Consider the following 20,038-nt stretch of genomic DNA (forward strand, 5'->3'; position numbering starts at 1 on the left):
GGGATATGATACGACTCGCCACAATTGATAATTTCCTTTAGAAACTCGATTCCTTCATTTTTAACGTCAAAGTCAATTCCTTGGAGTCACTTTCCAAGAGTCCATGACAATAGAATGGGTCTTTCTGGTTTTTGCTAATTTTGCATCCTCCAAGCTTCCGAACCGAATGCCTCTAATGGTGATGACTGATGATGCCTCACATTGTTCTATCCTGGCAGCCAAACAGTATAGAGGAAGATGCTCCTATTAAGTAACAACCAACCCATCTCCCTTAAACGATAAAAACCTCCATCAGTATTCACTTCAAGGGAACCCCCCGAGTCTGGAGGTCTGAGTCTTTTTGATAAAGCCCCCCTGATCCGTTACCATGTTTTATGATACTGATTGATTGGTCACAATTTTTTAGGATATCATATCTTTCTGGCATCATAATTGAACCCCAAGCAACCTTAATAAATTTCTCCAAAATTTTCTTTTATTTTCTTTTGTTATCTTTTGGCTTTCAGCCTTGACTCCATTATCTCCTCTTACTGGCATAGGTTCCTAATATCATTATTATAAAAAATAAAATCTATTCAAAAAAAGATGGTTTGGAAAGTCTAGATTCCGCCCCAATTCAACAATTGAACTATCAAAGTTGATACAGTTTTTTAGGCTGTTTGTTAATGTTGATTTCATCAAACCTACCTATATGCGAAAGGTTCAAAATCTGGCAACTTATCGGTGCTATCATATATATTGATTTTCATTGTTTTTGATACATGAAATAATAATATTTAGAGATTTTTAATTGATTTAAATCAAGGTTTTTAAAACCTGACTAGATAGGGAACCGTTTTAGGGTTTGGTAAAGACTAAATAGTAAAGATACAGTGGAAACTGTAACAATACATAAATAGTCCCAATTAGACCTGACAATTGGGTCATGGATTGACCCATGACCCCATGACCCAAACCAGTTTTTTTTTTTCTTCAGGATTGGGTCATTCACACATTCATGTAGCTAAATATAGGAACCTAACCCTCTTTTTTCGGGTTGGGTTGGGTCAGGTTCACGGGCTGTGTCAACTTTTTGCCAAGTCTAATGGTTTGCCACTGGCCATAATACGTTCGCCTACCTTATTTTCCTCTTTTACAAGTTGACTATGATATGGGAGACATGAGACCAAAAAAACTTATAACCAGCAACCAGTATCATAGAAAATAGGAAAATTAGTAAAAATTAATCATAATAATACAGTAGTCTTAAAAATGAATTTTTGTTAATTTAAAGCTCCATTAAGATGAATGGAAATTAATAAAATAATAATTATGTAAAATTAGTGTAAGTTAAAAATGATGAAAAAAATAATAGGAATTTGACTACTACTAGAGGCGCAACATGGATTCTGTTTGAACCATAACCCAAAAACCATTGCTTTGAGTTACAGTTAGGATGGATTTCACTCATTTGGGAATGTCAAATAAGTCTTTGTACTTTAATTTTAGGGTCATTTACTAGAACATCCTTATAGTTTTATGCATTTACTTAAGCCTATCTTATAATTTTCATTTTATTAAATCACCCCCTATAATTTGCAACCTATTTTCTTAATCAATCTTTCATTAAGAACTTTTTGTTTTGCCATCTGAACATATTAAAATGATCACCAAAACTGAGTGGAAAAAGTTCAAAGGGCATGAGCCCATGTTTGTTTATTTCAAAAGTACCCCTAACACTTTTTCATATATAGAAAACAATATTGACCAAATAAAGCAAAATAGAATAGTTGCACATGTCTTATTAGGGGCAAAAATGGTATTTTTATTTTCTTTTGATTACATTTATTTGAATGGATGTTGGGGGTCAAAACTGTCATTTTCCACTTTCAAATAGAAGGTCAATTAAGTAAATTGATTGCAAACTATAGGGCTATTTTAGTAAAACTCAAACTATAGGATTGTTTTTAGTAAATCTATGAAACTATAGGAGGTGTTTTAGTAAATTACCCTTAATTTTATTTTACAAAGCTCCTACATAGGCATAGCATAGGGCTCTGCTAGTTTCTTATAAAACAGAGAGGGCCTTGAACTTTATGAGAAAACCTAGCCCGATTTCCATGACTACCCATCAATCAAATTCTAGCAACTGATAAGGAAATAAGGATCTAATGTAGTGTACAAATGGTGCTTTCTTGCAATGTCAACTCTGAAGCTGGCAACTTAATGGTAACTCTTCCTGTGAAGAACTGAGATGGTCGAGCAGATGTTGCAACCTCTGAAGCCATATGTCCACTTGGATTGCATATTTGCCTTGAAACTGTTGACCTCATACCAAATAAATACATGCTACAATAGTGCTATTTAAGGGCCATTGTGTGTTTAAGTCTGAAATGGTAAAATCCTGGGCTGACAAGAGTGAAAATGCAGATTGAAGTCCGAGATTGTGCAAGAAGAATAGCCAGGAGCATCATTAAGTAATGACCATTATAATTGCAACCATTTTATTCATTTCAAAAAAAAAAATTTGTAGGTTATATAGCAGCAGTAGCAGCACTTCTTATTATAATTGTTATGACTAATAGTCAACATAGAAAATATTTGCCATGAGAAGAATAGAGTATCCATGGGAAGGAAATTTCTTTCAATGGTTGCCTTGTTTTTTATGAAGGTTACAACTTACAAGCTGCTCTACATTCTCAAGATGGGAAGATGGGAAAAAAAATCTGCATTTACACTTTCACCTTGGAAAAAACCCATAATACCTCCCTTCTTTTTACCTCACTCCTCAGGCAGCAGTTGATTCAACATTTTTTTTTTTGTTTTTTCCCGTAATTGCAACATATTATCATTGGTATTGTTATATCCTCCCTCTTTCATTCCCACCAAACCCCCTTAGACACACCATCATCTTTTGGTCCCGCCCAAGCTCTTAAATCTGCATGTTTGATGAGCATGGGCTCCGGTTGGATTAATTCAAAAACCACATTAATCCAAGAGAAAAAGATGAGGAAAAAGAAAAATCAGCTCAAGCCATCAGTAGAAAATTCCTGATCTCAATCCCCAATCTGTTCCATTCCATGATCACTAGCAATTACAAGATGGTCACCATCTCTCATCAGCCGTATATCATCAATTTCAGCCCCATCTTTACTTAAGACTTTGGTTGGAGAGAACCCAAATTTTTTAGCACATATTGCAAGTAATTCTTCAAGAGACTGTGGGAGGAGAACAAGCTTCCCAGTAACTAAGCCCCTCTCTGGGCAACTAATTGTCACTCTGGCAGGGTAACTAGTGTAACTCTTGGTGGCACTAGCACGGCTAACAGATGGAACTAGATCATTCTGACCTGTCTGGGCAGCTGAAATGATTCCAAATAGTGAGTTGTTGAAGTTGTCAGTCCTACGTCTTTGACTGCTATCCCTCCAGAGCCCCTCTGTAGGAATGGCCATTCCTCCTGGATGTGTAGTGTTGAGTACTGGCTCACTTGTAAACCTCCCAAGGTAGTGCACACCCTGCTGCTCAGAAACAGCAATGGTGGTCTGGTGCTTATTTTCTTTCCTGGATTCAAAAAGATCTTTTATTTCTTCATGTCCCTGCTGATCTGCTAGATCCCTTGGGCTCCAACCTTGAACATCAGGCTTGTCGATCTCGGCTCCATGGTCCAAGAGGAACTTAACTACTTCAATGTTCCCCTCGCAAACTGCAACATGAAGTGCAGTGGTTCCATTGCTCCTGGGAATTGTGACATCCCCTCCATGGTACACAATATCTGTGAGCAAGTCCAAGTTATTTTGCTCAACAGCAGTGCATGCAAATTGACCCACATCACCTGACATGAGGTTGGCACCATTGTCTACGAGAAGTTTGATAACAGATTCATGCCTCCCCAATATTGCCTCCCATAAGGGCACATTTCCTTCAGAATCTATATAAATAGAAATAAATTATTGAAGCCCTCTAACAAACCAACTATCATTAATACATAAGTCAAGCTGTGAATATGCAAATTATAATCTCTCAAATCCAAGACTACCAAAAGAATACAAAACCACAAGACAAAAATGCTGAAATTACAAAGGGTATTACTGTCACTTGGAGGACATAAATTTGGCCTCTTAAAACTGTACTGAGCACAGATGCATTAGCAAGTACCAAGAGCAGTCGTTGACACCATATAATTACAGATTCAAGGGTAATCATTGCCTATGGTTTACTGTGATGTAGAATAATATACAGGGACATAGGCCTTGTTTGGTATTAATGCAGTTTTCTTGGGCAACAACACCTTCAAATTTGATAAAATACTCTGGATTTTGTGAGCATTTTTAATGTTATTTGCAAGGATTAAAGTATCAGGTATTGGGGAAAGCTCAGATACAGATACACTTTGGAAACACATGGATACAAACGAACGATATGAAACGCTTGGATATGCTAGGAAAATGCATACAAATCACATAAATACAATAAGAACACTAAATCTAAAGCTGAATTATCTGTGAATAAGGTATAAATGCATGAGAAATGCACACTTTAATAGGTTATATGAATAGAAACATTACAATCAACAATACAGGGACTTGACTCTATAGCATGTACACATCATACAATAATTTTCACTCTATTTCATTTTTTACTAAAACTTTAGGAAAATTTATTTATTTAGTATTTTTATATAAATAATAAATTTATTTTTTCAAAAAATAAATATGTTTTCATTTTTAACATACATTTTTTTTTTATTTTTATATATAATTGCAAACAAACATAGTAGATAATTTTTTTTTTATAATTTTCAGTTTTTATTAAATTGTTGGAGAAAATTAAATCTTAAATTATTTATTTCAGTTTTTATAATTATAGTTTTCAATTTTTATTAAAGTTCAAAAACAACCCAAAAGCAATCAATACACAATTTCATCAAAATAAGCACCAATACACTTTTGTGTCGATGCGTATCAGATCATATCCACTGATACGGTGTGATACAACCCGATACAGAGGCATATCGTGCTGATATGCACAACTCATGGATATGTACCCAATTATGGCATATCCCATACCCATGGCCATGATATGGATACGATACGCCCTATATCAGGAGTATCATATTGGTACTTTACACCTTGGTTATTTGGTGCCAATTACATAGGCAAAAAAGGAGAAAACGTTTTCTTCATTACAATAAACATCATTTTGACATTTCCTCAGGAAATTGCTTGCACAGAACCCAAGGTATGAGTGTTACTTGAAACTGTTAGGAAACGCTTGAAAAACACTCAACCAAATAAGAGTGAGTAAAAGAGAGGAGAAAACACCTACATGGCATTGACTTGGAGGAAATGCCTTGGGAGAAATGACATTGATACTAAACACATGCATAGGGAGCAAGTTATGACTTATGAGAAAGAAAATGGGTAATATTAAGTTCCATATAGTTGGCTTCATAGTTGACCAACAGAAACAGTTTCAAGAGCACAAGAAAGGGACTGTGATGCAGAGGGCAAGAAAAGAAGATATATCATCAATCAATTGTTATAAAATGATACTAAATGTACATTATCAAAAAATTGTTTGCCAAGTTTAAGGTAGACAAACACAAAGGAGTCTCTGTTTTAAAGGCCATTTGACATATGCCTGACATAGTATTTTTTCAGGCCATTACTAGCGAAAAGGCAAAATGATTTGGCTTGACTTAGGGCCTATTCGTTTGCTCTGAAGTCTGACATCTGAAAGTGCAATAATTACATTAAGAGGTATATTGGTATTGGTGAACTTTTCTTTCCTCTGAACTCTGAATGCAGGGAATGTTGTTCTGAATTCTGAATTCTGAAAATTATCAAATATCCATTTTGACCCCATATATGAGAATCTTTATTTGTCTTTTTTGGGGGTATCATTGGAAAACAAAAAGTTGTATGATTGCACTTTAAGAGATAAGAGATAAGAGGAAACAAACAATCATTTTTCTCTTAAAGTTAAAAGATTCCTCTTAAGAAATAAGAGTTAAGAGGAAACGAACATGCCCTTACTAGCGAAAAGTCCATATGAAAATAACAAAAAGGACTTGGGTGTGGATAAAAAATGAGGCTGTGGAGTTGTGTTGTGGATAGAGATTACGAGGTCCTCCATTGAAGCTCCCAATAAACACTGCAGTTCATAGTCTAATGTTTGAAGTTGGAAAAATAAATCCAAAGGCATGTACTGGATCCCTTAAAATGGGAAAGAATAGAAAAACCGTAACTATATTTAAGCATATCTGTTTCTGGAAGTGAAAAAGCATAAAACAAGGAGGCCAAAAAGCAATTTGAAGAAATAGAGAAACATAGTTATAAGTGGAAATGTTAAAGTATTAGGAATTTGATACAAGAAGCATTCCATTACACTATCTACAAGGAACTCAGATATAATTTTATAGAAGATGCCACCTGCTTAAGGAAGCATGTTAATACATCACTTTTTTTTTCATTTATTTATTTATTTATTTTATTCTTAATTCATAAAAATCCAGCAAACTCAACCAAGCTATCTTCAGGAGCCATGGGACTGGTATCATTAATGACACTTTTAACTTTTTTCTATAGCTGAAAATGATTTCTTTTGTGTAGCTACTCTAGAATTACATTTTTCTATAACAGATTTCATGTACGTTTGCTGCAATTCATAGTAATGAATACCATTTTTATTAGAAGAAAGAGGTAAAGGGGGACATTACTGGATCTACTTTCTAACACCTCAACACCACCACTACTCACATAATGACACAAAAAGTGACATATTTGCAAGGCTGTACATACATGGAGGAGAAGGATATGGAATAAGGTACAGCCGTAGTGACCAAAACTGTGCCACAGGGGCACGTTGTTCAAACCATTGCTTCTACCATTATGGAGCAAAATTGGCTTAGAACTGAGCTCCTAAAATACATGGAAAGCAGTTATAGAGTTTACAACTTGCCAATGTTTTGATGGGTCGAAGGCATGAGCCAAATGTCTAATATATAGGACAAAAGAGTAAGAGTTCTCACTCCCAGTTAATTTGGAACTTGTCCACTACCTCTATTTGCAGTAATTTGTAAATACATTTTTCCAACACCCAATTCCACAATACTCATCCACTCATGAGTTTACATAAAATGAATATTCATTTCCTCTTTGACTAGATGGGGCCACTTTATCTTCAAAAAATCACCCATAATACACCTCTTTTTTAATTTCTCTTTCCCAGCTTCCCCTCCCTCACTTCTCTATCTATGCCAAGTCTGTCATCCTTCCACTTCTCACACACATATAACTTATACACAGATATTTCATAGATGTGTACATGTGAATAGATATGCTTATGCATACATATGACACAGATTTAACTCCAAAAAGTTACATCTATCTATCAAATTTAACTCTCCTAGGCACTTGCTCCTGCTACATGAATTGGTCATTTAAAGTACAGTAATAAATCCCAAATTTTGATTTGATTTGAATTTTTCTTATAACCCTAAAGTTTGATCAAGTTAACCTACGGTTTGCAAGAAAAACAGACACTAGAACAGAAAGACAAAGCAAGTAATGGACGGGCAGGGATAATAACAATGACATTTAAATGGATTTGGCTAAGGATTAGAAGATACCTCTACTGTTAGGGTCTGCCCCATGGTCTAGTAGAAGAAGCACACAATTCTTATTTCCTTTTGATGCTGCTATGTGCTGGTTAAAAGTTAAAGACATATTATAACAGAATACCAAATAAGAGATATTATTTAGAAGAAATTAAAGTTTCTGAAAAAATGTAGAAGCAAAGGAAATTTGCACACCAGAGCACTGCGCCCACTGTTGTCCAATTCATTTGGATCCAAACCCCTTCTTAGTAATTGATTCAACAATAGATCATCTCCCCTAAATGCTGCAAAGCAGAGGGTAAGTGGAAGGTCCATTCTACCCCGAGCTAGCATATTCTCTGTTTCTGTTAAAACCCCTTGCATCAATGGGTCCTTCAGCTCTTTCAAATGCTGCCCCACAATAAAGAAAAGTCAACATTGTGTAACATGACAAAACTGATTACATTTATAAGAGTGGATACCATAATCCTGCTTTAATTTTGTACTGTAGAAACACTATAGACTCCTTATTCCTACCAAACTTGATAATTAGCAAATCATTCAATTAAGGAATACCAATTAGCTAAGGAGAGGCTGATGATATTATAAAAGGGTTAGTAAGTTTGAAATAAATGACTAAAACTTATAAAATTCTTAGTAAGTTTGAAATAACTAAAACTTATAAAAAAAAATAACTTTGAAATAACTAAAATAAATTCCTATTCCTAGATGGGTTAGTAACTGAGATAGCGTCCAATAACATTCCAAAGAATATCTCCACCCTCCACCGTTTTTCTGTTCCCAGGAAAAGAAAATAGTTGGTTTTCGTTCCCTCAGAGCAGACAACACAAGAGAAACACCCAAAAGGAAATAAATGATGCCTAGTTTATTCCAATGAATGTCATCTGGACTAACAGTTCTACAAACCTGTAGGAGATTATTTATTATTATAGTCCCATCTCCAACATTGGCCTGAACAATATTCAAAAATGTAGTACGGTTCATCCTCAACAGCTGACTCAATCGTTTGGTTCGGACAGTGAACAGTTGAGGCCTGTAACAAAGTACCCCAATCTCACCACAGATATCTCCAGACTTTGCTTCTCCAACAACCTGCAATCATTGATTGGTTTGTCTTAGAGAATGCTCTCTTTTTTGGAAAATCAAGATTTACTTCACCCCAAAGGTTCATCTCTAATAAAAATTTTAGCAATGTTTTAGCGAATATACTTACCTGTTCTACTCCATTCTTCAGTACCACAAGATCCTGCAAGGTTAACTTTGCTATCAGGAGCCACTGCTTTTGCAAACAATGACATGTCTGTGTATAGGGCATTGGGGGGCTGGGGGGATGTTCCTGACTATTGAGTATTTGAGTGATAAGTATATGAATTTGAGACAAGGGCATCTCTGGTTACTGGACTTATTAATTCAACATTAGGGAAAGAATACAATAAAAATTTTGAAAACCGAAAGGAAGAAGTGAGGTGTTCACCACAGCACCAGTAACCAGCACATAGAAGTCTGTGGGTGCTTCATTCTGCAAGATCACGTCTTCTTTTGGGGGGAAATATTCAGCTTTCATTTCTGAGACCTTCAATATTCACAGAATACAAGAAGCCTGAGTAAGGAGAATGATCTAAATAGCAAATCTTTAAATTTTTGGGTGTTGTTAGAAGATTACCAGCTGGAAAAGCAAGTCATTTGATACCCCACGGAACAAATAAACCTTATCAATAAGGGAGTAGAAGAGAAAATGTGATATACTTGATCGAATGGCTTTAGGCATAGATTCAAGTGTCTCTTGCTGTTGCAGACCCTCTGAATCAGTTCTGTACTTCAAACATAAGTGTGCAAGCATTTGATCTTGCAGGCGAACTGGGAGTTGGTGCCGCTGTGCAAAACATGTTGCCGCTTGAATTGCATCCCTCTGTATTTCCAGAAAAGACACAACAAAATTATAAGACGAAAATTCATAAACAAACAACAAAACCAAAAACAAAACTGAATATTTAACAGAGTCAAGAAAGTAAATATTCCTGAACATCAAACAACAAGAAGTTAGTAGATAATGAATGCAGTAGGTACATATTACAAGAAATAGCATGCTACCTCATTCCATTGCATACTAATAATCAGTAAATTGCAAACAAGATAAAAAGATCTGTACAGCAGACAAAAGAAGAGAGTGAAAAGCACTCACAAATTGTCTAGTTCGACTAGTCCCATGGACAACCAAATTGGTCATATTTCCAATAATGTATGATGTCAATCCAATGTTGAAAAGCATGTAGCAGGCATCAAAAATCATTTCCCTTGTATTCACAGCATGCAGGTCCCCATAACCAACAGTTGATAGTGTAGTGATAGACCAGTACACTGAGGTCACATACCGAACTGTCACACTTGTGTCATGAAAGTTACCCATAACTGATCCAATCCATGTCTTGCTCGGGTCACGGTACCTTGCAGCAATAAGGTAAAAGAAACATCCAGCACAATGAACTGCAAAGAGAGTCACCTATACAAACATCCAGAAACTAGTAAGGCATGTGGACCAAATAGTCCCCTTTCTTATAATAATAATGAAATGTTTATCTAAGATACTCACACAGATAAGCTTCATGCATCTAACCCAAAAGTAATTGAATTTCCTATCCTTTTCCAATCTGATAAATAAGAACATTTTAAACATTTAGGATCCAAATATCCATATAATTCTTCCAGGAACCTAGTGATATCAAACGTAACAGCTCTAAACTAGAGATCTTGAAAACTTCTATACCTGGAAAAGAGTAAACTCACTCTTCGAAGACGCCATAGACGAAGCATGTTGAAGAAGCCATTAAACTGGAGAGAAGTGGGCAATACCTTCCATTCAAGTTCAGATGGGATTGTGGATATGACATCAAAGGCTAGCCATGTACGAGTGTACTTCCAAGCAATCAGCTTTGGGTTGTCAATGAGGAGATAAGTATTTTTGTCAAGGTAGGCAACAAAAAAGGTCAAGATGATATCTACGGCAAAGATTGCATTAACGCTGTTATCAATGATGGCAAGAACTCCTGTTGGTTTCTCAATGAACCCAAATTCAAATGGAGATGCCCAAGCAGTGTAGATAACCAGAATAACTAGAAAAGTTTCCCAAATTCTGCAATAATCAATTTCTTAACCGGTTAAACAATGTGGATCTGATTAATTATTAGCATAGAAAATCTTGAACTCCTCCTCAAAAAATGACAATTTTGACACACCAGGCCAATAAAAACAGAACCCAAGAACATAGATCAACAAAACTTTTTACAAACTCCTATCAAGAAAGGAAGGGAAATAAAGACAGAGAAACAGTCCAAGATGCTCCTTTTCTTGTCAGTAGTTTTCTTAACATGCAGTCCTGAAAATAATCTTCTTTTTTACAAATTCTCTTGCACCAGTTCAAGGTTCAAACATAATACTAGATTTTTTTTTGAAGCCTATGACACTAGAAATCTATGCATGCCAAATAATGCAAGAGGAACCTGCAAATTGTTTCTCTTCCAAAATTAACCAAGAGGAAGTCAAACAATCCAGTTAAGACAAACTTCTTCCACTGGTAATAACCAAGGTGAAACATCTTAAAAAACAAAACAGGGGATAATAGTTGGTCTCTGATACTTTATTGTTCAATCACCTAAAAAAGACAGAATGACTCGTACACATAATCAGAATAAACCATAAAATCAGAAAACACAAACCAATCAAACCTCTATGCTTCAAGTTTCACACAAATAGGAGGATTAAAAGCTTCCAAGTTGAACCGCTTTCTGAAACACGATCCAAATCAATAGCAAAGATATGGAAAAGACAACAAAACAAAACAAGATGAAATTAAAAATAAACTGCAATATTTATTCTCTAACTACAATATCATTAAAAACAAACCACTTTCTCTCTCTTAATAAATAAATAAATAAGAAAAGAAAAAGAAAACTATAAACTAGAACCAGACAACCACATCATTTTTTATTCCCCATCATTCAATAGTAAAATGAAAACCTCTAGTGTTCAAGAAATTCGAATGAAACCCATGTAAAGAAGGGAACTACTATGTTTTCTCTAAGTACAGCACCAAAACCCACCAAGCAAATTATTTTTTTTCTTATTTCCCATCACTAAATAAACAAAGAGAAAAAATAATAACAGCAGGAAATGTAGAAAAAACAAAGAGGAGAAAAAAAGCACAGAAACCAGGAATATTCAAGAAATTGGAACGAAACTAAAAAGAACAAAAAGAAACTACGACGTATCCTCTGAATACCATTCAAAACAAGCTAACAAACCAATATCTCTCTCAGAAAAAAAAAACTATTACACCAAAACCCACTACTCAAACATTTTTTATCACCGACCCATTAAATAAACAAAGAGAAAAATAAGATAAATACACAACTTAAATTAGAGAGAGAGAGAGAGTAAAACCCAAGAACGGAAAGGAGAGATTATAAAAAACAAGAAGAGACCAATAACCTGTAACGACGATCATAAGGCGAAATAATGAACCAACGAAGCTTAGCTCTGCGATTATTCTTCGCTCCAAGCGCGGGTAGAACCCCGGTTGTAAGGCTGTATTGGCTTCCATCTAGAGATATCTGTTCTATATCCTGCTCACACGAATAGGTGCTAAAACTGTCTGCAAACGTCATTGTGGCAACTCCCCAAGCCTCTCTCTCTCTCTCTCTCTCTCTCTCTCTCTCTCTCTCTCCTGTTGCTGCTTTGTCTTTCTTCTCTCTTGCTATTGCATCTTCCTCTCTCCTTGTATCACCACCTGCTTCGTAGCCTTTGTCCCTTATTTATATGAATTCACGTTGCTTCTGTTCCTACGAACCTACATTATCGTAACTCTCTCACGTACCCAGTACCCTCAGTTCTGGGTTAACTTCCTTGTAAAAAGAATGAAAAAATTTTCAAGCCGAAACATTTACACAAATTTTTTCAGCTTCCTTTTGCAATGACACTTCAGCTTTATCAAAACAAACTCGTTTTGATGCAAATGACAAAGAAGTATGAAAGAACTGTAAAAGAGATGAAAATATTATTCAAATATTACAGCAGAACAAAAAAAATTCTAGGAGGAAAGGAAGTAGTCAATATTTCCAGTGTTGTCACATGAAAACCTCTGCACCATACGAGGGTCCCAGTAATTAGCCATTCCTAAAATAGATCCATTCATAATTTTCGTTTGTCCAACTATAGCCAGGAAGGAATTGGAATTCCATGGAAAATAGCTCCAAGCAAAAGGAATTCATGGTGTTATTAGTCAATTAGAATCATAAAATGGTCCCACCAACCACAATCATCTATTGATCAAGACCATCAGACCAATTGAATTCATCTCTCAGTTGGGGTACTTGGGTTGTTTACTATGGTACCGAAAAGGTACGATACCTAAAAGCCTGTAGTCATTTAAAATTTTAAATTCAGGGTTTCTGATTGGTTGAAGTTTTGTAGGTACCATACCTTTCCGGTACCATAGAAAAACCCTGAGACTCAACACTAGCAAGGCTGTATCAGATAATCAGATTAGCTGCACCATATACTACTCTCTTTCCAAGTTCAGTTAGTTGTAGACCTAAGGGCGATTTTTGGAATTTAATATTCCATGAAAATAATATAATGTAATCGAAATATCCAAATATGTATTTTTGAGGCAACGTTGGACAACACAAAACAAAATAAAATAAAGCAGTCAACTTGCCGCGTTACCAAAACTGAATTTGCGTGGAATTTGAATTCCTCGTGGGCGTATTTGCTGGTCAATGAATTTTCAATAATTTCTCATGTCAACGATATTTCCTCACAACTAGGAGATGATTATGGGCGGTTTTTTGGGTTATTCGTAAATGTCTATATGCTTGGCATGTGACAATTTCAAATGATAACTAACATATATATATTGGTGATTTATTACTTTTCAACCTAAAGACTTGTATCAAAATTTATTACTCCATAGTTTATATTAATATTTTCAATCTATTGTATTAATTGAGCCATTGCTTGCTTAGAGATCAATCAAATTAATTGAATTGTTATTTGACCAAATTTAGGTTAATTTTCCATTAAATTGCTTGTCTTTAAAAAAACCATTGACTTGGCTACAACAACACGGTGACCTATCTAATCAAACTATTGAATCATTTGATTTATTTAGTAGCTAGGGTGATGGAATAGACATTAATTTTCTCTTTTCATAATTTTTGTATTCCATTTTCATCATTTAACAAATATTAAAGTGGTTGCATTGCTAAGTCAGTTTTTAATTTTGTATTCCCTTTCTATCATTAATAAAAATAGTTCTTATTTATCATATTTAAAACTGTTTTTGTTTCCAAGTTGATTTTAAATATACAAGTTTTTATACTATTAAAATTGTTATTTGTGAATTTAATTAGTGAAATTTAATAATAAGAAACAAAAATACATTAAACATATGATTCCATAAGAGAGAATAGAAGTTAACCTTAAATAATGTAAAATGTGAAACTTAATTAGAGAGAATAGAATGAAATGAAAAATGATATTCAATTTACAATTTATATCTTCATGAGAGAGAGAGAGACCAAATTCAAATAGTTAAACTTGTCCAACTAAATAATCCATGCAATTTCAATTACAACTCAATAAGTTCTATGATTTATAGTGTCTATTTAGACAGGTTGTGAGTTATCAAAAAAAAAAAAAAAATCAGACATGTGTATTCTGTCCTCTTATACAATTCAGCAAGAAGTTAACAATGGAGGGCACAATTTTTCCTCTTTTGATCTTATTTTAAACAATAAACAAAATATTTGATTTGCCCTCAAATTCAAATACAAAAGCATTAACAAAAAGGGAGAAAATACTTCTTATAGATTTTCCAGAAAATCCAGTGTTCTTAATGACTTTCCCAAAAATAAAACTCACTAATTTGTAAAGCCTTTTTTGACTTGTTCTACAATTGCTCCCTTACCTATTCTCGGGCCTCAAAAGAACCAACTTTGAATTTTGTCAATCTTTTTGAGGGTATATTCATTTGAACAACATTTGAAATAGTGGAATTACGTTTTTTTTTTTCTTCATAGGGCTACACAATGGGGGGTGGTCCATCCCCCAAACCCATAACCCCCTAACCTAGGTGTAGGTGGGATTTGATTCCAAGTCTCTCACCTACAACCACCAAGAGACTTTACTGACTTGGTACTTTGTAAATAGAAGAACCGCATTCAAAACTTATTTGATAAGGATATCTATTTCATCTTTAAAAAAGAGTTTTCAATTTTCAACCCTAAAATTTCTTCTTAATTTTAGTTGTGTTGTTATTCAGAGCCTTCTTATTAATTATGCCTTGAATAATTAGAGCACCTAAGTATTTTTCTTTATTTTTTGATATTAGGATGCTTATAATTTTAGAAATCTAGCTAAACATTTCATGAAATTTTAGTTACAATCAATTATTGACTTTGTGAAATGGATATTTTGGATGTAATCCTTTCAAACATCTTGAGATTGGGTAGAAATTACTTATAAACCAACGGAAAAGTTAACCCAAAAACCATAATCAAAATGTAGAGCCACACTCAAAATCCACATTTTAAAATCATTAAATAGTGACAATTGGACCTACTCTTGAAGATGATCAAATAACAACAATTTTGTTCAATATTAATTAAAAGAGAGAAATACATCTAGCTAAACACTCCATGAAATTTCAGTTACAATTCATTTAAATAACTCATTTAAAACAATCAATAAAATATCAAATTTGTCCCCATATTCAAATCTGAAAACACTAATGCAAAGGGGCAAAACTTGCCCAACTAAAATTCTATAAATTTTTAGGGGCTATTGATACTTTTTGAAGTAGTATAGATTTGATAGCGTATTAACAATTTTTAAAGTTGTCTTGGCCTGATAATGACTCTAGATCTCTTGCCTACAAGAATTCTACCCACACCTGCCCACAAAACACTATCTTTGACCATTGGGAACATCTTCCCATGCCTAATAACATGTAAGAGGATGAGATGTTCCCCATGTGTGGCTTCGATGTTATGTGGATAGGTATGGGTAGGAAATCCAGACTCCTGATAATATATGTTCGAACACAAGATGGATCGGGCAATCAGGCTCACTCGTGTAGTCATGTTAGTTATAAGATTATGGTTATTTCAAATTAAATTTTTATTTTTTATTTTATAGTCAAGTTTACATAAAAATACAAAAAATATTATATATATATATATATATATATATATATATATATTAATATATTATGCCATATATCATCATCATCTATGCCTTATCCCAACTATATGTGGTTATATATGTAGTAAAGTATTTTACTATATTTAGTAAATTTGTATTTTATTAAATATTATACTATATATAAGGTATTATACCTTACCAAAAAGAGATATTATACCATATATATAATATTATTCGATACAGATAAAAGATATGATACCATATATGTATATAACTTTTAGGCTAGGCCTAGGGGCTGCTTAGCCCAAGCCTAGCTCGCATTATGTGTGAGCTTGATGCAGGTCCAGGTTAGTCATAAATGACCATCCCTAGCCCATGTTTTATCCTTGGGCAATAACCTGGATCAAACCCAATGATTAGAGTTAAGCCAGTGAGTATGGACCGAACAAACCCAAATAGGAAAGGATCATGGCTCATGCCTCATGGCCCTATCCTAGGATAGGGCTGCAAACATATTGGATTTATTTTGGACTTGAATTAAATTTGGAAGGAAAATGGATATAGAATAGTATTAATAAATTAAACTAAAAATGACTTTGATAGTTTGATATTAACCAAAATAGATTGAAAATAAACTTTAACTAGTGACTCTTTAGTAAGAACACAATAATCAAATGTTAATACCTAAAAAATCGGATTATATTGGATTAGGAACAATTGGATCCATATTTGATTCAATTATAAAAGGATCGAATTCAGATTTCCTTAAGTTCACATAGATGCCCTTGCAAGTCACAAACCCAATGAAACACAATAAGCTAATAATAGAAATAAATTTAAAATATCAAATTCAATGATTAAAGTATTGGTATTGGGCATTGTATTGGACAATTTGGACACTGATACAGATACACTTAGGAAACACATGGATACGCATGAGAAACATGAAACACTTGGATATAGTGGGAAAATGTATACAAATTACATAAATATATTATTAACAAAAGTTTAATGTATAAATACATAAGAATTGTATATTTTAATGGTATATATGAAAAAAATATATTACAATTAATATAGTGTGATGCATAGATGTTATACAATTTTATTGATAATGCATCACTCAAGAGTCTATGACACAAATTATATAGAGTTTTACAAATTAATACATGTAAAAAACCATTATTACTTTATTTTCTATTAAAGTCCAAGGCACAAAACATATTCAACTATTACATTTGAATTATTATATCATTTTTTTCTATTTTACTATATTTAATTTTAACATTAACAAAAAAAATCAACTCAAAAACTAATTCTCAAATGTTTGGTAAACAATATTTTCATTTTCGTAAACAATAAATATATTATTATAAAATGTAAATTAAAATATCAATTAATAATTTATAAAAAAAATAATATTAACTTAAAATATATTAAACCTATTAAAATTTTGAAGTGCATATCATATGAAAATTCATAAATTTTAATTACTAAAATAATTATTCCATTATTAATATTTTTATTTTTATAGATTTTATAAAATAAAATTTATTTTTCTATATAAATGTATACTAGTGGATTTAATAGATTCAATTTATATTATATTCTCAAATATTTTGTAAATAATGTTTTTATTTTTTGTAAATAATAAATACTATGTTATTTAATGTAAATTAAAATATTAATTAATAATTTATAAAAATTTAAGATACATATTGATGCAGCACAATCTGGGCACTCCTAGATGGTTGAGAGTTGGCTCCTAGCTGTGACGGACGACACCTGAAAGGAAGAGGAAGGTGAAGGGTTCCCGGGGAGCTCTCCCGGCTAGAACACTCCGATGGCTAAGTTAGAACTCTGAGGAAAGTCAAAGAAGACACAGAGAGTTAAGAGTGTTGAAAGTGATAGTTCAATACCTTTGCTTCATGAGGGTCGGGGTCCTTTTATACCGGAGCTCAGTCACATCAGGCGTAACCGCCTCTGCCCTAGCCATTACTGCCAGGGCAAGGGTGGCAGGTGTAGGCTGCTGCTACAGGCTGCTATTGCAGGGTACGGACTCATCAGGCATGCCATGCATTTCAGAGATGGCAAGCAGGGCGTCGCCTGGCAAGGGATCCGAGCACTACCACCAGATCCGACAGGTATGAATGTCAGGCAGGCATGGATGTCATGCAGATCTCCCTGCAATCTACCGAGCTACTATGCACCGAAGCACCTGGGGCAGGTTTGCCTTGCACCAAGGTGCCGAGGTACACCGATGTGCCCGCACTGGAGGCGAGCCTTAACTAAGTATGAACAGGAGTCTCGACGGTGCTGTCCCAAGGTGTTTCTCCCTCGGGACACTTAGCCAAAAGTTGGGGTGCTTCCTTCTTAGGAAGGAAGAGCTCGGAGTCCCTTAGGAGGAGCTCGAGTCCCTTTGCATGGGGGATCTCGGGATGCTCCACCCTTAGGTTCGGGGCGAGCTGGGCCTTGCTTCTCGACGAGTCGTCACACCTGCCGAGTCATTTGGTCGGGCCTCGGCAAGCTCACTGCGCCGAGTAGTGGCTAGGCTGTCACACTGAATTGTCACTTATGCCAGGTCATGTCCACGTGTCCCCGTGCTACGAGGTCGAGCCAAATCACCCTACAACAATTGCCCCCCCCCACTCCCCGTGCTAGGGGTGTTGACCTAGCACAGGGAGTCAGCAGTCTGCCGGGTGGATTTGGCTCAAAGTCCAAACTTTCTTGTTTTCCAGCTCATAGGTTGGATCAATTTTCTGCTCGGTTCTACCAGGCACAGCTTGGGTCGCGTACAGTCTACGCGCGGATGCCACGTGAGTTAATTGCCCCCCCACTCCCCGTGCTAGGGGTGTTGACCTAGCGCAAGGAGTCAGCAGTCTGCCAGGTGGATTTGGCTCAGAGTCCAAACTTTCTTGTTTGCTAGCTCATAGGTTGGATCAATTTTCTGCTCGGTTCTGCCAGGCACAGCTAGGGTCGCGTACGGTCTACACACAGATGCCACGTGAGTTACAGACTCCGCGAACGTCAAAAAATGTGCTAAACTGATTTCACTTCGAAGGTCGTGCAGCCGGTTTTCATGAGGACTGTCAGATCATTTCGATCTCAACCATTGATGCCCGCGTATAGTGGCTATAAATAACGGGGGTCCTGGCCATTTTCCTAGCTCTTCTTCGGTTCCGTTATGTCTTCCTTTGATAGCCAATTAGATGATCCCGAGGTGGGCACCTCAGCTCAGGGTAACCCTACCGGAGTCCAGTCCCCCAAGGCGCGGGTGGCCTCGGGTAACTTGGCATCCACCTCTCACCGAGGTCAGATGCCGAACAGGTTCGGGCCTATGACCCTGGAGAGGCTCCATCAACTCATTCAACAGTACAACCTGCCCAAAAAGTACACCTACAGTATTCCTGCGGGTAACTTCCCATGGGAGCACGGCCCTGACGAGGTTGTAATCTTCCGGGAGCAACTCATAGCCTAGTTACGCCTTCCCTTCCATCCACTCATAGTGGAGGTCTTGAATCACTTCAATGTTACAATAGACCAGCTTCACCCGAACTCGGTCCGTAACGTGGTCGGGACCATCTCCCTCTGCTACGAGTATGTCCTCCCCCTTAACTTGGACATATTCTGTTCTATCCTCACCATCAAGAAGAGCGCTTCATGCGTTCTCCTCGAGCACAGGAGGGCTTACTACTTGTCCCCTTGCTCGGGGTTCAAGTTGATGCATAAGCTTCCTAGCAAGATCCCGGCCTGGAAGAAGGACTACTTCATAGTCCAGAACCCTGCGGGGTGGCCCTTCCCAACACACTGGAGGGTGGCTATCCAAGACCCCGACATCATCCTCAACACGAAGACCAGGGAGACATTCCAATCATGGGCTAAGGTCGGTTGTAGTTTCAAGGACTTCATCACTGAGAGTATGCTAATCCAGGCCGACTTGAGTTCGGGTAGGTAGTTAGTACCTTAGTTGTCTGCCCTACTCCTTTCTTTTACTCGAGTACTAATGCCAAGCTTTGTTGCAGGTCCCATGGAGGCAGACAAACTTAAGGGAGATCGGCTCTTCAAGCACATGAAGGGAAGGAAGAAGTGGGTTGCTAAGAGAGCCCGTATCGAGTCACCTCCATTCCCCACTCCCGAGCCCAAGCTTCCGCCGGATCCAACCTCCGAGCCTGAGCTCCTTGGGGCTCCTCCGATTATTGACTTGGATGAGGAAATACCACCTAGGGAGCTCGAGACTTCGGC

General features: G+C 35.9%; 1 protein-coding gene across 3 annotated transcripts; it reads right to left on the minus strand.

Moving 5' to 3' along the window:
* Positions 1-2,608: 2,608 nt before the first annotated feature.
* LOC148869320 (potassium channel AKT1-like) lies at positions 2,609-12,660 on the minus strand. 3 transcript variants are annotated; one of them, XM_088967258.1, is made up of 11 exons: positions 12,083-12,660; positions 10,362-10,727; positions 10,188-10,245; positions 9,780-10,097; positions 9,261-9,506; positions 9,072-9,170; positions 8,811-8,843; positions 8,504-8,689; positions 7,793-7,987; positions 7,610-7,685; positions 2,609-3,907 (listed from the first exon to the last, which is right to left on the minus strand). In XM_088967258.1, the coding sequence occupies exons 1-11, from the start codon at positions 12,256-12,258 to the stop codon at positions 3,036-3,038; spliced, it is 2,625 nt and encodes an 874-aa protein (XP_088823384.1). In that variant the 5' UTR covers positions 12,259-12,660; the 3' UTR covers positions 2,609-3,035. The 3 variants fall into 3 exon arrangements, with proteins under 3 accessions (XP_088823384.1, XP_088823385.1, XP_088823386.1); XM_088967259.1 differs by lacking the exon at positions 8,811-8,843; XM_088967260.1 differs by lacking the exon at positions 12,083-12,660 and having other exon boundaries at positions 10,382-10,493.
* Between the last annotated feature and the right edge of the window lie 7,378 nt (positions 12,661-20,038).

The sequence above is a fragment of the Nelumbo lutea genome, chromosome 2 (assembly GCF_056320005.1).
Source record: "Nelumbo lutea isolate HS-2025 chromosome 2, American lotus-T2T, whole genome shotgun sequence".
NCBI lineage: Eukaryota > Viridiplantae > Streptophyta > Magnoliopsida > Proteales > Nelumbonaceae > Nelumbo > Nelumbo lutea.

Bases quoted from the DNA above. Each gene is read 5' to 3' on its own strand.
- LOC148869320 (XM_088967258.1), bottom strand. From the start codon at position 12,258: ATGACGTTTGCAGACAGTTTTAGCACCTATTCGTGTGAGCAGGATATA. The intron at 9,171-9,260 runs GTAATCTTCTAA...TGAATATTGAAG, and splicing joins ATGACTTGCTTTTCCAGCTG to GTCTCAGAAATGAAAGCTGA. The intron at 7,686-7,792 runs GTGTGCAAATTT...ACTTTTAACCAG, and splicing joins ACAGTGGGCGCAGTGCTCTG to CACATAGCAGCATCAAAAGG.